The 19,890-nt window shown below is 40.6% G+C and overlaps 1 protein-coding gene across 1 annotated transcript in view; it reads left to right on the top strand.

Annotated features, from left to right (window-relative positions):
- Positions 1 to 16,690, top strand: part of disc1 (DISC1 scaffold protein) — a 120,447-nt gene extending 103,757 nt beyond the window's left edge. The window contains exons 13-14 of the mRNA XM_043680138.2: positions 1,825 to 1,945; positions 13,629 to 16,690. Coding sequence (XP_043536073.1) covers positions 1,825 to 1,945; positions 13,629 to 13,744 — 237 coding nt within the window. The 3' untranslated portion in view covers positions 13,745 to 16,690. The remainder of the gene's footprint in view (positions 1 to 1,824; positions 1,946 to 13,628) is intronic.
- Positions 16,691 to 19,890: the final 3,200 nt, after the last annotated feature.

Below are 19,890 nucleotides of genomic sequence, written 5' to 3'. Positions count from 1 at the left end.
TCTGAATTGCACTACCTGATGTTGGGGAGGGGGGAGTAGACGCAGGAAACCTAAGAAATTTTAAAAGGGCATTGGGTAGTTTTGCAGAAGAGGGACCCCAGGGGTTCAGGTACATAATTCTTTGAAGCTTGCGTCACACATAGACAAGGTGGTTAAAAAGGCATTTGGTATGCTTGCTTTCATCACTCACTCCTTTGAGTATAGGAGTTGGGATGTTCTGTTAAGGTTGTACAGGACATTGTTGAGGCCTCTTCTGGAATACTGTGACCAGTTCTGGTCATAGAATTATAGGAAGGATATGATTAAGCTGAAGAGGGTTCAGAAGAGATTTACCACGCTATTGCTGGGTATGAAAGGTTTGTGTTATAAAGAAAGATTGGCAAAGTGGGACATTTTTAACTGGAGCATAAGAGGTGGAGAGGTGACCTTAAAGAAGTTTGTAAAATGAGGAGGATAGATAAAGTTAATGGAAGTTTTCTTTTCCCTAGGATAAGGGACTTCAAGACCAATGGGCACATTTTTAAGGTGAAAAGAGAGAGATTTAAAAAAGACATGAAAGGCAATTTTGTTTTGCACAAAGGGTAATTCGCATGTGGAATGAACTTTGTGAGGAAGTATTGGATGTAGATACAATTACAATGTTTAAAAGACATTTGGACACGTCCATGAAAATGCAAGATGTGAATGGACGTGGGCCAGGAGCAGCCAGGTGGGGCTAGTTTAGTTCGGGATCATGTTTGGCATGGATTGTTTGGACCAAAGAGTCTGTTTCCGCGCTGTATGACTCAAGAATATGTATTTGGATGAGCACTTGAAATGAAGTGGGCCTAATGTAGGAAAGTGGGACTAATGTAGGTGGTAGTATATTTGAGTTTGAATGATTATGGAGGCTTTTTTTTCTTAAACATTATTTAAAAGACACATTGGAACTTTTTTTTTCAACAAGGCATTTCTTGAAAATCGCATAGTTCCACACAATTGTTGGCCCTGGTTGCTTAAACTCACTTCAGAGAAGCATCTGACTTTAAGACTGGATTTTATAAAAAGTATTGCAGATTTTTAAATTTCATTCACAGGGTGAGGGCATTGCTGGCCAGGCAGCATTTATTGCCCAAAGGGTAGTAAAGAATCAACCACGTTGCTTGCTGGAAATCTGAAATTAAAACAAAGTGCTGGAGGAAATCAGATCTGGCAACATTTGTGGAGAGAGAATTAGTTATGTATCGAGTTCAGCTGCCAGACCTGCTGAATTTCTTCAGCATGTTTTGGATTTATTGGATTTTATGTATGCTGTGTTTAAACAGAATTTTGCGGATTTGAATGTGTTTTTGAGTTTTGGTTTAGGAAATTGCGAGAAAGGAGTTGAAATATAGACTGGAAATAATACAGACTTCTTCCAAAGTTGGAATACTTATAAGGGCCTGATTTATAGCTGGAGAAGCTGCTTAGGGAGAGCCACTCATAAATAAATGAATTTTCTGGTCTAATTTTGCATTATCACTTGCTAAATCATTCATGTGTTTTGGCACATTGTTACCTTGAATCACTACTTAAAATAGCATTAATGATGATATAAGGACAATTAATTCCTAAATTTTAACTGATGCTAATTCAGATTGTACATGTTGTCAACCTGAATTACTTCTGTAAGCTTATCAATTGTATCAAAATTCAGCAGTTTAACCAACATCGGTGCACAACATTCAGAAATTATGATGTTAAAATTACTTGGAGACATGTAATTGGGATTGTTTTGATAAAGGATGAAAATGTACTCCTACTTTGACACAATTGACATAAATATGTATTTTTGTGTTTTTATAGATTACATTTAAAAGTTCTGCAGTGGACATAGGAGTACAGTGTGAAACAATTAGTCACAAACTGGTGTATTTGGAAGACCAACTGCAAATGGCAATGAACAATCATGACAAGAGTCTTACTCATATCCTTTAACTTAAAATTTAGAAACTGAAATTAGTTTTGCTGCAAGCGCATATCAGTCTTTTAAGAGATATTTGTGCAAAATTTCAAAATCTTTCATTGTGATAAGCAGCCCTAAAATAATCCTGCACATTTTATGGAGATTTATTCAGTTTGAAGTAGAATAAAATGGAATAAATGCTGAGAGGTTTGAAAGCTAGTAAACACTTCAGAAGAAGAATTATTATTATTATTATTTTAAGTGATCATTTTAATCGAAGGTGGAGGACTAGAGGCTGCTCCTTTTTTTTTTTTGAAGTATTTTAGGAATTGGAGGTGATTTCCTCAAATTCCAGGAGCAGCAATTACTGTTTTATATGCTGTTGCATTGTTTTGGAACTTTAGAGAGGAAAAAAAAGTCAAAACAACAGCACTTTTAAACTGGAGAGGAACAGACAAAGACAGCACATGGTGAGGTCAGGGAGGGGAAGAGAGAGATAGAGGAAACAAACCCACGCTGCCAACTGACACAGTAGTGAACCTGCACGGTTACTGCCTTTGCTGTTTGAATTCACATATCGCTGGACATCGGGTGCGTCTGGAAAAACTAACAGTGAAATTCACAACTAACCTTTGAGGAACCTGTTTAGGAGAGATCATAGCACAGAAACAGATAAGTGAATATTTTTAAGTGTGGGCTTATAGTAAGTCTGCAGTAGTGAGTTTGTTCTTGATTATATGTTTTATTGAGATATCTCTCTTGATTAAACTTAAGCCATAAATATCAAGTTAGCCTGGAGCAGTGTTATGTAGAGGAATAAGACAGTGCTATTTTCTGGGTCTGTAGATTGAAAGAAGCAAAAATGGCCTTTAGTAGAGTGATATGCTCTTTTTGTTGGATGTGGGAGTTTACGGGTTACTGAGGATTATATCTGCAATAAATGCAACTGGTTGCGAATCCTATCAGATCGAATGGATTAGTTGGAGAGACACTTAGAGGCAATGAGGAATTTACAAAAGCAAGGGGATGTGATGGATGGTAATTATAGGAAGGGAGAAAAGTTGCAGATATAGTCACATAGATGGGTTAACTCCAGGAAAGGTAAGAGAGGAAGTCAGATAGAAGACTCCTGCACTGTGGCTATCCTCATTTCAAACAAGTATGCTGTTTTGGAAAATGTAGGGGGTGATGGATTTTCAGGGGAATGTAGCATGAACAGTCAAGTTTCTGGTATCAAGACTAGCTCTAATGCAATGAAGGGTACATCAGGTTCCAAGAGATAAATTGTGTTAGGGGGCTCTCTAGTCTGAGGCTCAGTCAGACGTTCTTGTGGCCAGCAGTGAAAAATCAGAATGGTGTGTTGCTTCCCTGGCACCACGATAAAGGATGTCTCAGAGGGGGTGCAGAATGTTCTCAAGGGGGAGAGGGACCAGCAGGAGATCATTGTACACATTGGAACCAATGACCTAGGAAGGGAAAAGGATGAGATTCTGAATGGACAATATGGACTGTATTTCTAAAAAGGAGATCTTTGAGAGTAGTAATATCTGGATTACTCCCGGTGCTGCGAGCTAGTGAGGGTAGGAATAGGAGGATAGAGCAGATGAATGCATGACTGAGGAGCTGGTGTATGGGAGAAGGATTCACATTTTTGGATCATTAGAATTTCTTCTAGGGTAGAAGTGACCTGTACAAGAAGCACAGATTGCACCTGAATTGGAGGGGGACGAATACAGAGGAACCTTAATTATCTGAACAAGCTGGGCGGGCACTATTTCGCTAGGATAATTGATTAATCGGTTAAATGATTTACTGTGGGCTCGGAGTTTTCTGTGAAGTCTGCTCCCCGTTCAGGAGACGAGATAGCGCGAACCTCCGCCCCCAAACCCCGCACCCCCAGTCCACCCCCAGCTACCGCCAACCGGCCCTTCCCCATCTGGCACCCCCCCCACACACACACACCTTATTGGGATTGTATTATAGACCCCCTAATAGTCAGAGGGAAATTGAGAAACAAACTTGTAAGGAGATCTCAGCTATCTGTAAGAATAATAGGGTGGTTATAGTAGGAGATTTTAATTTCCCAAACATCGACTGGAACTGCCATTGTCTTAATGGTTTAAATGGAGAGGAATTTGTTAAGTGCTTATAAGAAATTTTGATTCAATATGTGGATGCACCTAATAGAGAAGGTGCAAAACTTGACCTACTCTTGGGAAATAAGGTGGGGGAAGTGACTGAGGTATCAGTGGGGCAGCACTTTGGGGCCAGCAAACAAAATTCTGTCAGTTTTATAATAATGATGGAAAAGGATAGACCAGATCTAAAAGTGGAAGCTCTAAATTAGAGGAAGGCTAATTTTAACGGTATTAGGCAAGAACTTTCAAAATCTGATAGGGAGCAGATGTTCGCAGGTAAAGGGACGGCTGGAAAATGGGAAGCCTTCAGAAATGAGATAATGAAAGTCCAGAGACAGTATATTCTGTTAGGGTGAAAGGAAAGGCTGATAGGTATAGGGAATGTTGGATGACTAAAGAAATTGATGGTTTGGTTAAGAAAAAGAAGGAAGCATATGTAAGGTAGAGACATGATAGATTGAGTGAATCCAAAGGCAGTAGGAGTATACTTCAGAGGGAAATCAGGAGGGCAAAAAGGGAACATGAGACAGCTTTGGCAAATAGGGTTAAGGAGAATCCAAAGGGCTTTTATAAATACATTAAGGACAAAAGGGTAACTAGGGAGAGAATAGGACTCCTCAAAGATCAGAGCTGAAAATGTGTTGCTGGAAAAGCGCAGCAGGTCAGGCAGCATCCAAGGAGCAGGAGAATCAACGTTTCGGGCATGAGCCCTTCTTCATTAGCTCATGCCCGAAACATTGATTCTCCTGCTCCTTGGATGCTGCCTGACCTGCACTTTTCCAGCAACACATTTTCAGCTCTGATCGCCAGCATCTGCAGTCCTCACTTTCTCCTCAAAGATCAGTAAGGCGGCCTTTGTGTGGAACCGCAGGAGATGGGGCAGATACTAAACGAGTGTTTTGCATCAGTATTTACTGCGGAAAAGGACATGGAAGATATAGACTATAGGGAAGTAGATGGTGATATCTTGAAAAATGTCCATATGACAGAGGATGAAGGGCTGGATGTCTTGAAACGCATAAGAGTGGATAAATCTCCAGGACCTGATCAGGTGTACCCTAGAACTATGTGGGAAGTTAGGGAAGTGATTGCTGGGCCCTTTTCTGAGATATTTGTAACATCGATAGTCACAGGTGAAGTGCTGGAAGATGAGAGGTTGGCTAAAGTGGTACCACTGTTTTAAGGATGGTAAGGACAAGCCAGGGAACTTGAGCCTGACGGTGGTGGGCAAGTTGTTGGAGGGAATCCTGAGGATCTACAGGATGTACATGTATTTGGAAAGGCATGAACTGCTTAGGGATAGGCAACATGGCTTTGTGTGTGGAAATCATGTCTCACAAACTTGATTGAGTTTTTTGAAGAAGTAACAAAGAGGATTGATGAGGGTAAAGCAATGCACGTGATCTATATGGACTTCAGTAAGGCGTTCGACAACGTTCCCCATGGGACACTGGTTAGCAAGGTTAGCTCTCAGGAATACAGGGAGAACTAGCCATTTGGATTTAGAACTAACTCAAAGGTAGAAGACAGGGTGGTGGTGGAGGGTTGTTTTTCAGACTGGAGGCCTGTGACCAGTGGAGTGCCACAAGGATCAGTGCTGGGTCCACTACTTTTTGTCATATATGTAAATGATTTGGATGTGAGCAAAAGAGGTATAGTTACTAAGTTTGCAGATGCCACCAAAATTGGAGGTGTAGTGTACAGCAAAGAAGGTTACCTCAGATTACAACAGGAACTTGACCAGATGGGCTAATTGGCTAAGAAGTGGCAGATGGAGTTTAATTTAGATAAATGTGAGGTGCTGCATTTTGGGAAAGCAAATCTTACCAGGACTTAATAGTAAGGTCCTGGAGAGTATTGCTGAACGAAGGACCTTTTGAGTGCAGATTCAAAGCTCCTTGAAAGTGGTGTCGCAGGTAGATAGGATAGTGAAAAAGGCAATTGGCATGCTTTCCTTTATTGGTCAGAGTATTGAGTACAATCGGGAAGTCATGTTGCAGTTGTACAGGATATTGGTTAGGCCACTGTTGGAATATTGCGTGCAATTCTGGTCTCCTTCCTATCGGAAAGATAGAACATAGAATAATACAGCGCAGTACAGGCCCTTCGGCCCTCGATGTTGCGCCGATCCAAGCCCACCTAACCTACACTAGCCCACTATCCTCCATATGCCTATCCAATGCCCGCTTAAATGCCCATAATGAGGGAGAGTCCACCACTGCTACTGGAAGGGCATTCCATGAACTCACAACTCGCTGAGTAAAGAACCTACCCCTAATATCTGTCCTATACCTACCCCCACTTAATTTAAAGCTATGCCCCCTTGTAATAGCTGACTCCATACGTGGAAAAAGATTCTCACTGTCGACCCTATCTAAACCCCTAATCATCTTGTACACCTCTATCAAGTCACCCCTAAACCTTCTTTTCTCCAATGAAAACAACCCCGAAGTGCCTCAGCCTTTCCTCATACGATCTTTCTACCATACCAGGCAACATCCTGGTAAACCTCCTCTGCACCCGTTCCAGTGCCTCCACATCCTTCCTTTAATATGGCGACTAAAACTGCACACAATACTCCAGATGCGGCCGCACCAGAGTCTTATACAACTGCAACATGACCTCAGTACTCCGGAACTCAATTCCTCTACCAATAAAAGCCAGTACGCCATATGCCTTCTTCACCACACTATTTACCTGGGTGGCAACTTTCAAAGATCTGTGTACATGGACACCAAGATCCCTCTGCTCATCCACACTACCAAGTATCCGATCATTAGCCCAGTACTCCATCTTTTTATTACTCTTACCAAAGTGAATCACCTCACACTTAGCTACATTAAACTCCATTTGCCACGTTTCTGCCCAGTTCTGCAGCTTATCTATATCCCGCTGTAACCTGCCATATCCTTCCTCATTGTCTACAACTCCTCTGACTTTCGTATCATCCGCAAACTTGCTCACCCAACCTTCTAACCCCTCCTCCAGGTCATTTATAAAAATGACAAACAGCAATAGTCCCAAAACAGATTCTTGCGGAACACCGCTAGTGACGGCACTCCAAGATGAACCTTTGCCATCAACTACTACCCTCTGTCTTCTTCCAGCCAGCCAACTCCTAATCCAAACCTCCAACTCACCCTCAATGCCATACCTCCGTATTTTTTACAGTAGTCTACCATGGGGAACCTTATCAAACTCCTTACTAAAATCCATATACACCACATCTACCGCTTTCCCCTCGTCCACCTCCTTCACCTTCTCAAAGAATTCAATAAGGTTAGTGAGGCACGACCTGCCCTTCACAAAACCATGCTGACTATCCTTGATCACATTATTCCTATCCAGATGTTCATAAATCCTATCCCTTACGATTCTCTCTAAGATTTTGCCCACAACAGAAGTGAGACTCACCGGCCTATAGTTACTAGGGTTATCCCTACTCCCCTTCTTGAACAAGGGAACCACATTTGCTAGCCTCCAATCGTCTGGCACTACTCCTGTAGACAACGTGGACATAAAAATCAAGGCCAATGGCTCTGCAATCTCCTCCCTTGCTTCCCAGAGAATCCTAGGATAAATGCCATCAGGCCCAGGGGACTTATCTATTTTCACCCTTTCCAGAATTTCCAACACCTCTTCTCTACATACCTCAAAGCCATCCATTCTACTTAATTGTGACTCAGTACTCACATTGACAACAATGTCCTGTTCCTGATTGAATACTGACGAAAAGTATTCATTCAGTGTCTCCCCAATCTCTTCAGCCTCCACACGCAACTTCCCACTACTATCCTTGACTGGACCTATTCCTACCCTAGTCATTCTTTTATTTCTGACATACCTATAGAAAGCCTTAGGGTTTTCCCTAATCCTACCAACTAAGGACCTTTCATGTCCCCTCCTTGCTGCTCTTAGCTCTCTCTTCAGGTCCTTCCTGGCTACCTTATAACCCTCAATCGCCCCAATTGAACCTTCATGTCTCATCTTTACATAGGCCGCCGTCTTCCCTTTAACAAGGGATTCCAATTCCTTATTAAACCACGGCTCCCTCACACGACCCTTTCCTCCCTGCCTGACGGGTACATACTTATCAAGGACACTCAATAGTTGCTCCTTGAACAAGCTCCACATATCAATTACACCCTTGCCTTGAAGCTTACTTTTCCAAGCCACACATCCTAAGTCATGCCTCACCGCATCATAATTTCCCTGCCCCCAGCTATAACTCTTGCCCTGTAGTGCACACTTACCCCTCTCCATCACTAGAGTAAAAGTCACCGAATTGTGGTCACTGTCCCCAAAGTGCTCACCTACCTCTAATTCTAACACCTGGCCTGGTTCATTACCCAGAACCAAATCCAGTATGGCCTCACCTCTTGTTGGCCTATCTACATATTGTGTCAGGAAACCCTCTTGCACACATTGGACAAACACTGACCCATCTAACGAACTTGAGCTATAGCTTTCCCAATCAATATCAGGAAAGTTAAAGTCCCCCATAACAACCACCCTATTACTTTCACTCTTCTCTTGAATCATCCTCGCAATCCTTTCTTCTACGTTTCTAGGACTATTAGGAGGCCTGTAAAAAACTCCTAACAGGGTGAGCTCATCTTTCCTATTCCTAACCTCAGCCCAAACTACCTCAGATGGCGAGTCTTCATCCATCGTCCTTTCCACAACTGTAATACTATCTTTGACAAGCAATGCCACACCTCCCCCTCATTTACCCCCATCTCTGACCCTACTAAAACATTTAAACCCTGGAACCTGCAACAGCCAATCCTGTCCCTGTTCTACCCATGTCTCCGTAATAGCCACAACATCGAAGTCCCAGGTACCAACCCACGCTGCAAGTTCACCTACCTCATTTCGTATACTTCTTGCATTGAAGTATACACACTTCAAGCCACTTTCCTGTTTACAGGCACCCTCCTTTGAAATAGATGCCATGTTCCTAACCTCCCTACACTCCAGGTCCTGCACCCTAAAGCTACAGTCTGGGTTCCCATGCCCCTGCAGAGTTAGTTTAAACCACCCCCAAGAGCACTAGCAAACCTCCCACCAAGGATACTGGTGCCCCTCAGGTTCAGGTGCAGACCATCCTGTTTCTTTCCCCAGAAAGAACCCCAGTTATCCAAATACCAGAATCCCTCCCTCCTGCACCATCCCTGTAGCCACGCACTTAACTGTTCTCTCTCCCTATTCCTCGACTCTCTATCACGTGGCACGGGTAACAAACCAGAGACAACAACTCTGTTTGTTCTAACTTTGAGCTTCCAACCTAGCTCCCTGAAAGCCTGTCTAACATCCTCAGCGCTCCTCCTACCTATGTCATTGGTGCCAATGTGGACCACGACTTCGGGATGTTGTGAAACTTGAAAGGGTTCAGAAAAGATTTACAAGGATGTTGCCAGGGTTGGAGGATTTGAGCTCCAGGCTTGGGGCTGTTTTCCCTGGAGCATCGGAGGCTGAGGGGTGACCTTATAGAGGTTTACAAAATTGAGGGGCATGGATAGGGTAAATAGGCAAAGTCTTTTCCCTGCAGCCGGTGAGTCCAGAACTAGAGGGTATAGGTTTAGGGTGAGAGGGGAAAGATCTAAAGGAGACCTAAGGGGCAACGTTTTCATACAGAGGGTGGTACGGGTATGGAATGAGCTGCCAGAGGAACTGGTGGAGGCTGGTACAATTGCAACATTGAAAAGGCTTCTGGATGGGTGTATAAATAGGAAGTGTTTTGAGGAATATGGGCCAGGTGCTGGCAGATGGGACTAGATTGGGTTGGGATATCTGGTCGGCATGGACAGGTTGGACCGAAGGGTCTGTTTTCATGCTGTACATCTCTATGACTCTGAGGGGGCATGGATCGGATAAATAGACAAAGTCTCTTCCCTTGGGGTTGGGGAAGAGACTAGAACTAGAGGGCATAGGTTTAGGGTGAGAGGGGAAAGATATAAAGGAGACCTAAGGGGCAACTCTTTCATGCAGAGTGTGGTATGTGTATGGAATGAGCTGCCAGAGGAACTGGTAGAGGCTGGTACAATTACAACATTTAAAAGGCATCTGGATGGACATATGAATAGGAAGGGTTTTGAGGAATCTGGGCCGGGTGCTGGCAGATGGGACTAGATTGGGTTGGGATATCTGGTCGGCATGGTTAAGTTGTTTCCATGCTATACATCTCTATGACTCTATTTCAAAAGCAGATAGCAAATAAAATATTGTTACCTGTCAGAACTACTTAAAACACTAATATAATTGATTTTTAAGTAACTTTAACAAATGTTACTTTTACTTACTTTTCAACATCCCTCCTTTGGCTTTCCTCTCATTCTGATCTTGTTTTCCTTTTTGTCCAAGTAAATAACTCCTTGTCTGTAAAACTCCAAAATTGCAAATTGCTCAAAGTGTCGAAACCAGATTTTGTAATGGATAACAACACCAGTACCATTTAAAGTGTGGTTTAGTTTGCAGGCTTCATTTCACCAGCTGAAGGCCTGTCATCTGCAAACTAGAGAACATCAGAAATGAAGGGCTTTTGCCCGAAACGTCGATTTTGCCTGTCCTCGGATGCTGCCTGAATTGCTGTGCTCTTCCAGCACCACTAATCCAGAATCTGGTTTCCAGCATCTGCAGTCATTGTTTTTACCAACATCAGAAATGTTACTGTTATCCATTGCTCAAAGTGCATAAGCCAGGTTTTTGCAGTGTTGCAGTTCCTCTCCACAGTCAAATCAGTTCATTATTCTAGAGTTATTTTGAAACCTAAGAACAATCACAACTACCTTTCTCCACAGTAAAACAGCACTCAAATTCTTCCCATGACCTTACTCTTCCGCTTCAGTGAGTACAAAGATTTCATGTATTTTGGATTATTCAAAATCTTTGAGACATTCGGCTGCTACCCATGTGTGCTGCATTCAACATTGTTGACCATGCGATTTTGCTCCACTGCCTCTTCTTCATCATAGACCGTCTGATGTGAAGCTGCACAAATGTTTCCTAATTACTGTGCAAAGGAGCTAACACGTCTTATCATACTCAAGATCCCATCTCAATCCATCCTTGGCCACCTTTTCTATCACATCTATAGCTTTGACATAACTTTTTTTTTCAATTCCTAGTCATTAGAGCTTGATGGCCTCTTTCTTGATTATTCACACAACTGAGCTTAAAATTTCTTAGCTTCAAGTAATCCCTTCAGGAACTGACCAAACATTTCTGATCTTGAATTTTTCAAATAAAACCCTTAGAGGTAACTATTTCCTAACTTCTGAACTAACTCCTTTCATTTATAGGCTGCCTAAAAGCTTTCCAATCTCTGGGAAACCTAAACTAAGCTAAGCTAAAACAATTCTTCTAAATAAAAGCAATCAAATGCTTTTCAATGTTTGGTCTTTCCGGTAATTTTTTTTACAGTAGAAATTCCTTCCATCACTCTGGGAGTGCCCCAAGTCAGCTGCTTTTGGATACCATGACTTGGAGGTGCTGGTGTTGGACTGGGGTGGACAAAGTTTAAAAGTCACAATACCAGGTTATAGTCCAACAGGTTTACTTGGAAGTCCTCACTTTTGAAATGGCTAATTTCCACTCATTCAAAATCTAAACTCTAAAGTAAATCATATTAATGTGCATAAATCACACACCTTACATTGCAGAGATTGAGTGGACAGCAAGATGGCAGATGGAGTAGACTATGGAGAAATGAGAGGTTTTTCACTTCTGTAGTAAGAATGAGAAGAATATTTTCTTAAATTTTTGATTGTTGATGTTCAAAGCGATTTTAGTATTCTTTTACAAGGAACAGCGAAACTTAACATGAAAATGCAGCAAACAGTCAGGAAATTGAATGGCATATTGGCCTTTTTTGAAAAGGAACAGGAATGAGGAGGATTGCTATAGTTGTACAAAGTTTTGGTTAGATTACTCAAAGATTACTTAATCTCACTTCTGTAATATAATTTGCCTTCATCCTTGCCGACAACTCATCTGCTAAAGATGTCATTGATGTCTTTGACATCTTCAGACCCAACTATTTAGATGCACATCCTCCAACCTCATTAAAGCACAGGAAGTTAACATGCATGTACAGTAAGCAGTTAGGAAGGTAACAGGTATATTAGCTTTTGTCACATAAGGAATGAAGAGTAAAGAGGTCTTGCTTCAATTATATGTAGCACTGGTACGACCATATCTGAACTGTGTATTTTTGATTTTGTTGCCCATAGAATGATATTCTAGCCCTCGAGAGAGTGCAGTTATGATTCACCAGACTGGTTCCTGGGATGAAGGGATTGTACAGTAAAGAGGCATTGAGAAGATTAAACTCGTCCTGAGAGATTATTTAACAAAAAAAAAGAAAAATTTTAAAGGGCGTGACAGTGTAGATGCTGAAAACATCTTTTCTTTTTTGGGAAATCTAGAACCTGGGATTGCAGGCTCAGGATAAGGGTTTGATCATTTAGGACTGAAGAGGGGAAATTTCATAATTCAGTTGTGAATATTTGGAACTAAAGACCATAGAGAGCTGTGAAAGCTCAGTCTTTTAGTATATTCAAGACTGAGGTTAAAAAGTTTTGCTTTAATACTGCTGCAGTGAAGAGATATAAGGAAAATGCAGAAAGGTGAAATTGCAGAATGTTAGCCATGACCATATTGAATAGCAGAGCAGGCTTGAAGGGCCAAATAGCCTACGCTGCTTATATATTTTATGGCCTTAACTTCAGATTATCCAACACTCTGCCATTCATATCCTATCCCACATCAGATTCTGCTTGCACATCACTTCAATCCTTGCCAACTGGCTCCTGGTTCTGAAACATTCCATGTTTAGAATTCTCAATTTCGTGGCCAGTCCTATTTTTACACCACCTTCCCTTACCCACAAAAGTGTCTCAATTTCCCTGATTCCGGTTTCACTTCACCTTATCATTGTAGGCCCTACTTTCAGCCACCTAAGTCCCATATCGTGGAATTACCTTCTTAAGTCTTTCAAACTTTCCACCTTTTGGAGTCGTCCTCTTTGAAGAAGTGACTGGTCCCCACTTCTTAGAACGTCTTTGTTTGCTCTCTGTCCATTGTTTCCTTGTGCTTCCACAAAGCTCCTTTGATGTTTCTTTTATATTAAAGTATAAAACAGCAAATTCTTAATTTTTATTACACTTCCTTGGACATTATAATTTCTCTACTCAGTAATGCACACTGCCTTTAGTCACCAACCTACAGATTTCTTTTACCGTATACTTTTTTGTGTTGCTGTCCGTTAACTATTGAACAGCAGAGATGTTTAAAAGATGTTGCTGACAGAAGTAAGTTTGACTCATTGGTGAGAAATTCTAGTCTGTTAACCAAATTAGTAAATATAGAATGAACCAATAGTAAAATTAAAAGTATTTTACATAGGTAATCATTATTTGATCATCAAATATTTAGAATTATTTTGAAAACGCATTTATTTTAGCTGTGTCTAGCTGATACTTACGGAGCCATTTCCATTCAGTGAATAATTTCAGTGGAAAGTAGCTGCTAATCGTCTTCGTCTTTCATCCTTAATAACTGCCCACAGCATCTACAGAGAGAAGTCCAGATGGTAAAAGAAACACTGCAGGCAATGTTGAAACAGCTTTTGCCCGATGAAGACGAAAAGGAGTTAGGAGATTTTATAATCAACAGCTGGTGACTAAGAAAGTAATTATTTGAAGGCAAATGTGTCTGATGTTGCCTTATGACATTCCATTTGACAATAGTCTTGTTAACTGTATCATGTCTTGGCAAATCCTGAAGTCAAGTTCATTAATTACAAAATATATAACTTGGTTACTAATAATGCACTTAATTTAGTTTTCAAAAGTTCAAAGGCCAGTATTTAAATTTAATAGTTTAACATTTGCTGCCTTGTATCAATGACTTTTTTAATATCACCTTAAAGCAAAGGAGATATTTATACAATGAAATACAATACAGCGCAGGAACAGGCCATTTGGCCCACCTAGCCTATGCCGTTTCCCAGCCTTATTTAGACCTGCTACTTATTGCCTATAAATGGTTTCTATCCCTCTGTCCACCTACCATTCGAGCGCCTATTAAGATATGCCTTCAACATTGCTAACGTGCTTGATTCCACCACCTCCACTGGCAGTATTTTCCAGGCACCCACCACCTCTATGTGAAAGGTTTTCCCCACACTTCTCCCAAATTTACCCCCCTCTCACCTTGAACCTGTGCCCCCTTGTAGTTGACCTTACCACCATGTGAAAAGGCCTCTCACTATCCACCCTACCTATGCCTGTCATAATTTTATAGACCTCTGTCAGGTCACCCCTCAATCTCTGTTTTTCCAGTGAAAACAATCTGACTTTATCCAACTTTTCTGCATGACCTAAACCGTCCAGGCAACATCCTAATAAACCTTCTTGCACCTACTCCAAAGCATCAAGTCCTTCTGGTAGTGTGGCAGCACGAACTATACACAGTATTCTAAATGTGTCTGAACTAAAATTATATTACAGCTGTACAAAACTTGCCAACTTTTATATTTGATAGACCAGCCACTTTTTTGACCACCTTGTCAACCTGTGTTGCCTGTGAACCTGTATGCCCAGATCCCTCCGGATGTCAATTTTCCTAAGGGGTCTACCATTATTGTAAAATTCACACCTGAGTTTGGTCTTCAAAATGCATCACCTCACATTTGTCCAGATTAAACTCCATCTGCTGTTTCTTTGCCCAAATTTGCACTCAATCTGTATCCCACTGTATCTTTGACAATCATCCTCACTATATGCAATCCACCTATTTTAAGTGTTATCCACAAATCTAATCATCAGACCACCCCTTGCGGAACACCGCCAATTACCAATCTCCTTTCAAAAAGTACCCTTCCACCAAAACATTCTCTTCTATGACCCAGCCAGTTTTGTATCCATCTAGCCAGCTCACCCCACATTCCTTACGATTGTCTAATACAAGAAACAAAGATAGAAGAATCCAGTTTTTTTCACATGCAAACAAATGGAAACATTTAAAATATATCTGCTCTTCTAAAAGGTAAACATTTTTAAAAGGTAAACATTTTTAAAAGGTAATCAATTTTCTTTTTGTAAACCCAAGGTAAAGTAGTGCCGCGTTACATACAGACAAAACATAAATAAAAAATTTCTTTTTGCAAGATCGCAAAATGTAGCTCCCTGGTTTACAGCATAAGGAGGCAGATAATCCAGTTGGTGCCATTTAAGAATACATCGTGCTGTATTCATAATATGTCTACTAAGAGCTTCAGGATTGAATACTGTTAAAATTGAGCCCACTGCTGGGCCCATAATGTAATGCCTGCATACATCAAGGACAAACTAATTAGTCTTTTAAAACAGCCTGAAGAATATTCTGATAGCATTCGTAAACATAACTTGCCTTGAAATAAAAGTTCAGTTGTGATGCACAAGGGCACTGTATACAGAAAAGAAAGACTACATTCTCTCCATATTTTATAAAGTATTTGCTTTTGGTCTGGATTTAAAGCCATTTCATAATTTCTAATTGAAGCAAAAGCTGAGTAGCACTTCTTCAAATAGTCCAAGCAGTGATTGACAGACAGCAGAAGGCTGGCAGAGGTTAACAAGTGTATTATCATAAATTTGTAATTTACATAAACACTAGTTTCCACCTTTCTCTTCTGCACCCTTTCACATGTCCAGAAGCCAATCTCACCACTAGGAAAAACCCAGTTCTGCTTTTTAAGAACCACCACCAAATCCCCCATGTCACAAGTTTTAAAAAAACAAGCTACAAACAATGTTCACCAGGGTTAGTCAACAATAACAAAAGGGAAGGATAGTGAAAGAGGGAGGGGCTAAATTAAAACCGAGTTGGAAGGGGAAATAATACACCCAAGCATCATGGTACTCATCTTTCTGTAAATGCCTCAAGGGTGCATAAGAACCTAACTCTCTTTTATTTAATAACCACCACCACACCACCCATGTCTCTCTAAATTAGCCAGCATTGCCTCCTAGGTACCAGGTTTAGCCTTAAAGGAGCATGCATTTCTAACACTGACAGGCAGCACTCAATATTGGCTGGTGTCAAAAGATGTATATTTTCCATATCAACGTGGAATGATACCAGCCCCTAATGTTGAAAGTTCAATGTTAAAACAAAAAATTAATAGAGTAAACTGTTCTTGGGGTTACAAGCTATAACAAAGGACAAAATGTTTTGTTCGGCAATGGCAGTGCAAACTTACATCTCATTTGTTTATTGTCTATTGTATATTGTCTATTTTCATGAAATTACACAGTTGCAGGCTTATTTTGTGCATGTACAAGAAGCAGAACAAATTTTGTGGCTGTATTGGTAAGAAATCACATTACTGCCATCACCTTATGGGATCAAAATTCTTAGAACCAGATTTAAAGGAAACCCAGACAGGCATTCATTCCTTGCAAGCCAGAAGCATTACTTGGGCACTTGGTCTGAACACCTTGTCTAGGCAAGGGTAGAAAAGCCAGACTTCCACCTTTCCGTAGACAGTTTCCTTGACCCATGCTCATTACATTCCAACCTCCCTCACTTGATCATCCTCTCTTTCCAATGCATCAGTCCACATCTGTGAGGCAGCAGTGCTAACCACTGAGCCATCGTGGGGCAGCTCGGTGGTTCAGTGGTTAGCACTGCTGCCTCTCAGCGCCAGGGACCCGGATTCGATTCCCGACTCGGGCAACTGCCTGTGTGGAGTTTGCACATTCTCCCAGTGTCTGCATGGGTTTCCTCCGGGTGCTCCGGTTTCCTCCCACAGTCCAAAGATGTGCAGGTCAAATGAATTGTCCATAGTGCTAGGTGGATTAGTCATGGGTAAATGTAGGAAAATGGGTGGGTTGCTGTTTGGAGGGTTGGTGTGGACGTGTTGAGCCAAAGGGCCTGTTTCCACACTGTACGGAATCTAATCTAATCTAATCTTCCAACAAATGATGAGACTTGCAATTGAAATTTCTATCTGGCATCCCTCTCTGCCCTACACATTCACATTGCTTGATACCCTTATGAGTGCCACTTCATATGACTACATAGTGCCTTACCCTTGGAAGCACAGGACGTCATTAATTTTCCTTTGCACTTGTGCCAGCTTCTGGCAAGGATACCAAAGCCACTAACCTCTGCTGTAACCTCGACCCACTCCGCATTGGTGAGGCAGGAAGGTCTCCTGCTGACATTCCTGGAAAACAGAACATCCATGTTCTCGGGTGGCTTGAGAGAGAAACTGCTCTCTGATATGAGATGCTAGCAGCTTCGGGGATCCAGATGGTGCATGGACAGGTGTTGACAGCAATTGTTATTCTCAAACTTTCAGATAATGAGAATGATGCACCTAATTGCAGTAGATGAATGCCTATCTGTGTGCTTTTTAATTGTGACACTTAAGTCTTCAGCCCAGAAGTGCAAACTCCCTGCCTATCCCTCCTGCAAGATTTGCTCATATCTTGTCTATGAATAACTAAATAATTAGTTGCAGTGTGAATCTCTCATTGCCAGTCATCCTACCTACATGCGAAAGTCTTGAGAGCTTCCAGTTATGTTTCCAACAATTTTAGAGTTACCAGATGATTCCACTCCAAGCATCCATAATGTTCTATATTTACATAGTTGTATATATACCATTACAGATGAATTCACATTCTCTGATCACACTCATCAATTCCAACTTTTACACATAACTTGATAATGAGACTAAGAAAGGATCAAATGTGTTAGTCAGTGGGAGATATACAGAAGAGACAAGGCACAGGAAACTTTTATGGAAGTAATTTCAAAGAATTGAAAGGAATCTGATCAGTGGTTGCAGATATCAAGTGAAGCAATGCTAGAGCCATTCGCAGGAGAAGAGTTAGGTACGGAATGACAAAGTGGGAAAACAGCAGGCATTGGAATGTTTTCCCATTGATGGATTTGTCATGCACTGGGGATACTCTCTGTTCTTTTAAATCCATCACTCACTTGCTGCACCTTATTTGCTGGATAGGTGAGATTTGAAGCATCAGAGCCATTCCTGATAAGTTTACTGCTGCTTAGCAGTTTTGCCATGGAAGTGTAGCATTTTTTCTGCAAGAACATCTGATAGAACAACAACTAATAAAAGAAAGACTAGAGCATTTTTAATGTCCCAAAGTGCAACACTGTTGGTGAAATGTAGTCACTGACATAATATAGGAAATGCAGTAGCCAATTTATTCACAGCAAGCTCACATAAACAGCAATTAAATAATGAACATACAATTTGTTTTAGAGAGATTGGTTGAGGAACAAAGTGTTGGACTGGACAGTAGGGATAACACCTCTACTTTTCTTCAAATGGTACCATGAAATCCTTTAGGTCCATCTGAGAGAAATCTCAGTTTATTATCTCATCGGTGAGGTGGCATCACCAATAGTGCAATGCTCCAGTGCACTGAATGCCAGCCTAAATTTTGTGTTCAAGACAGCCTTGAACCTATTACCTCTGACTCAGGCATAAGTGCTATCTACTGAACCATAGAGCACACTTAAACAATTCCATATTTTTCTATATATAGAGCCAGAAAAGCAGCACTGTTTATTGACAATTGGAGTGAGGTATTGCCGTCAGTGTGAAGGAGCTAGTTGAGACAGCTCAGTCTGCACCACTCCTAGGACTAACTGCTACATAGTGGCAGAAGAAAGTGACTATCTCAAAAGGTGGGTGGTCAAGTTAAGTTTAGACACTGATACCATTAAAGACTTGCCAGTACTAAAAAGTCTTCACTCACCTGTTCTGGGAGATTAGGGACAAATATAAATGCTGTCTACACCCTGTAAATGCGTGAAAATTATAAAACCATTAAGATTCCATGTTTGCCATAAATGCCATAAGTCTGTTTTGATAATTCATGCCTTGTCAGTAAAATCAAATGAATGAATAATTTGTTTTTGAGAGCTTATAATAATGTATTTATTAAAATTTTAATGGTGCAGTAACTACTAATAAATGTCAAAAAACAAACACTGTCGTAAGTATTTATAATCTATTCAAAATGTATTTTCTAGTATGATAGGCAGCTCAAGAACAAACACATAACATATGTCTTTTATATTTAGGATTGACAGATTCTTAATGTTATTGGAAAAGTAGTTAACTTTGTATGTTATAATGCATATTTGCGACTCTTACTATGCAACTAATTGTGTAACATGGAATTCATTCCTGGACTGCAGAAGTTATTTGTCACACATATGTTTTATATCAGTTAAAGCATATAATAAACTGTTAGAATTATATAAAGAGTTGCTCAGTGTAGTTTGTTGTCAGACATGTATCTTAAAATATACACTGTATATTCCTGGTTGATTATAGAAATCTTGTATTGCTTTGTGTCATCAAAGTTTTGAATGTAGTTTTTGTCTTCTGGATTTGGCTGTTTTGCATTGTGTGTAAGAATCTGTTTGTTGTGAGATGTAGCAAGAACCACAGGGAAAAAAATTAGGTAAGCAGAATAATTTTTTAAAGAGGAAATAACAAAAAAAATTGGAAAGAACCGGCACCTGCTGACTTTCATGTGATAGAGGTTGCAGGGTTTGGAAGGTATTGTTGAAGGAAATTAATATTTTTCAGTTCTTGCTTTGAAAATACAATTAGATTGTTCACTCATTTAATTTCTGCATAGATTAAGATATTCTTTCTCACCAAGGAAGAAAATTACTTTGAACTTTTCCTTTAAGCAAACGTTTTTTAACATTTGGAATGATTTTGCTCTTTTATAATGTAAATGTAATGTCCCCAAAATTCTGTTTGAATGCTCTTCTTATCAATGGTAATAC

The sequence above is a fragment of the Chiloscyllium plagiosum genome, unplaced genomic scaffold (assembly GCF_037043375.1).
Source record: "Chiloscyllium plagiosum isolate Xiang-an unplaced genomic scaffold, Cpla_swu_hap1 HiC_scaffold_3, whole genome shotgun sequence".
Lineage (NCBI taxonomy): Eukaryota > Metazoa > Chordata > Chondrichthyes > Orectolobiformes > Hemiscylliidae > Chiloscyllium > Chiloscyllium plagiosum.
The sequence above is the reverse complement of the archived record's forward strand: the minus strand, read 5'-3'. Positions and strand labels throughout refer to the sequence as shown.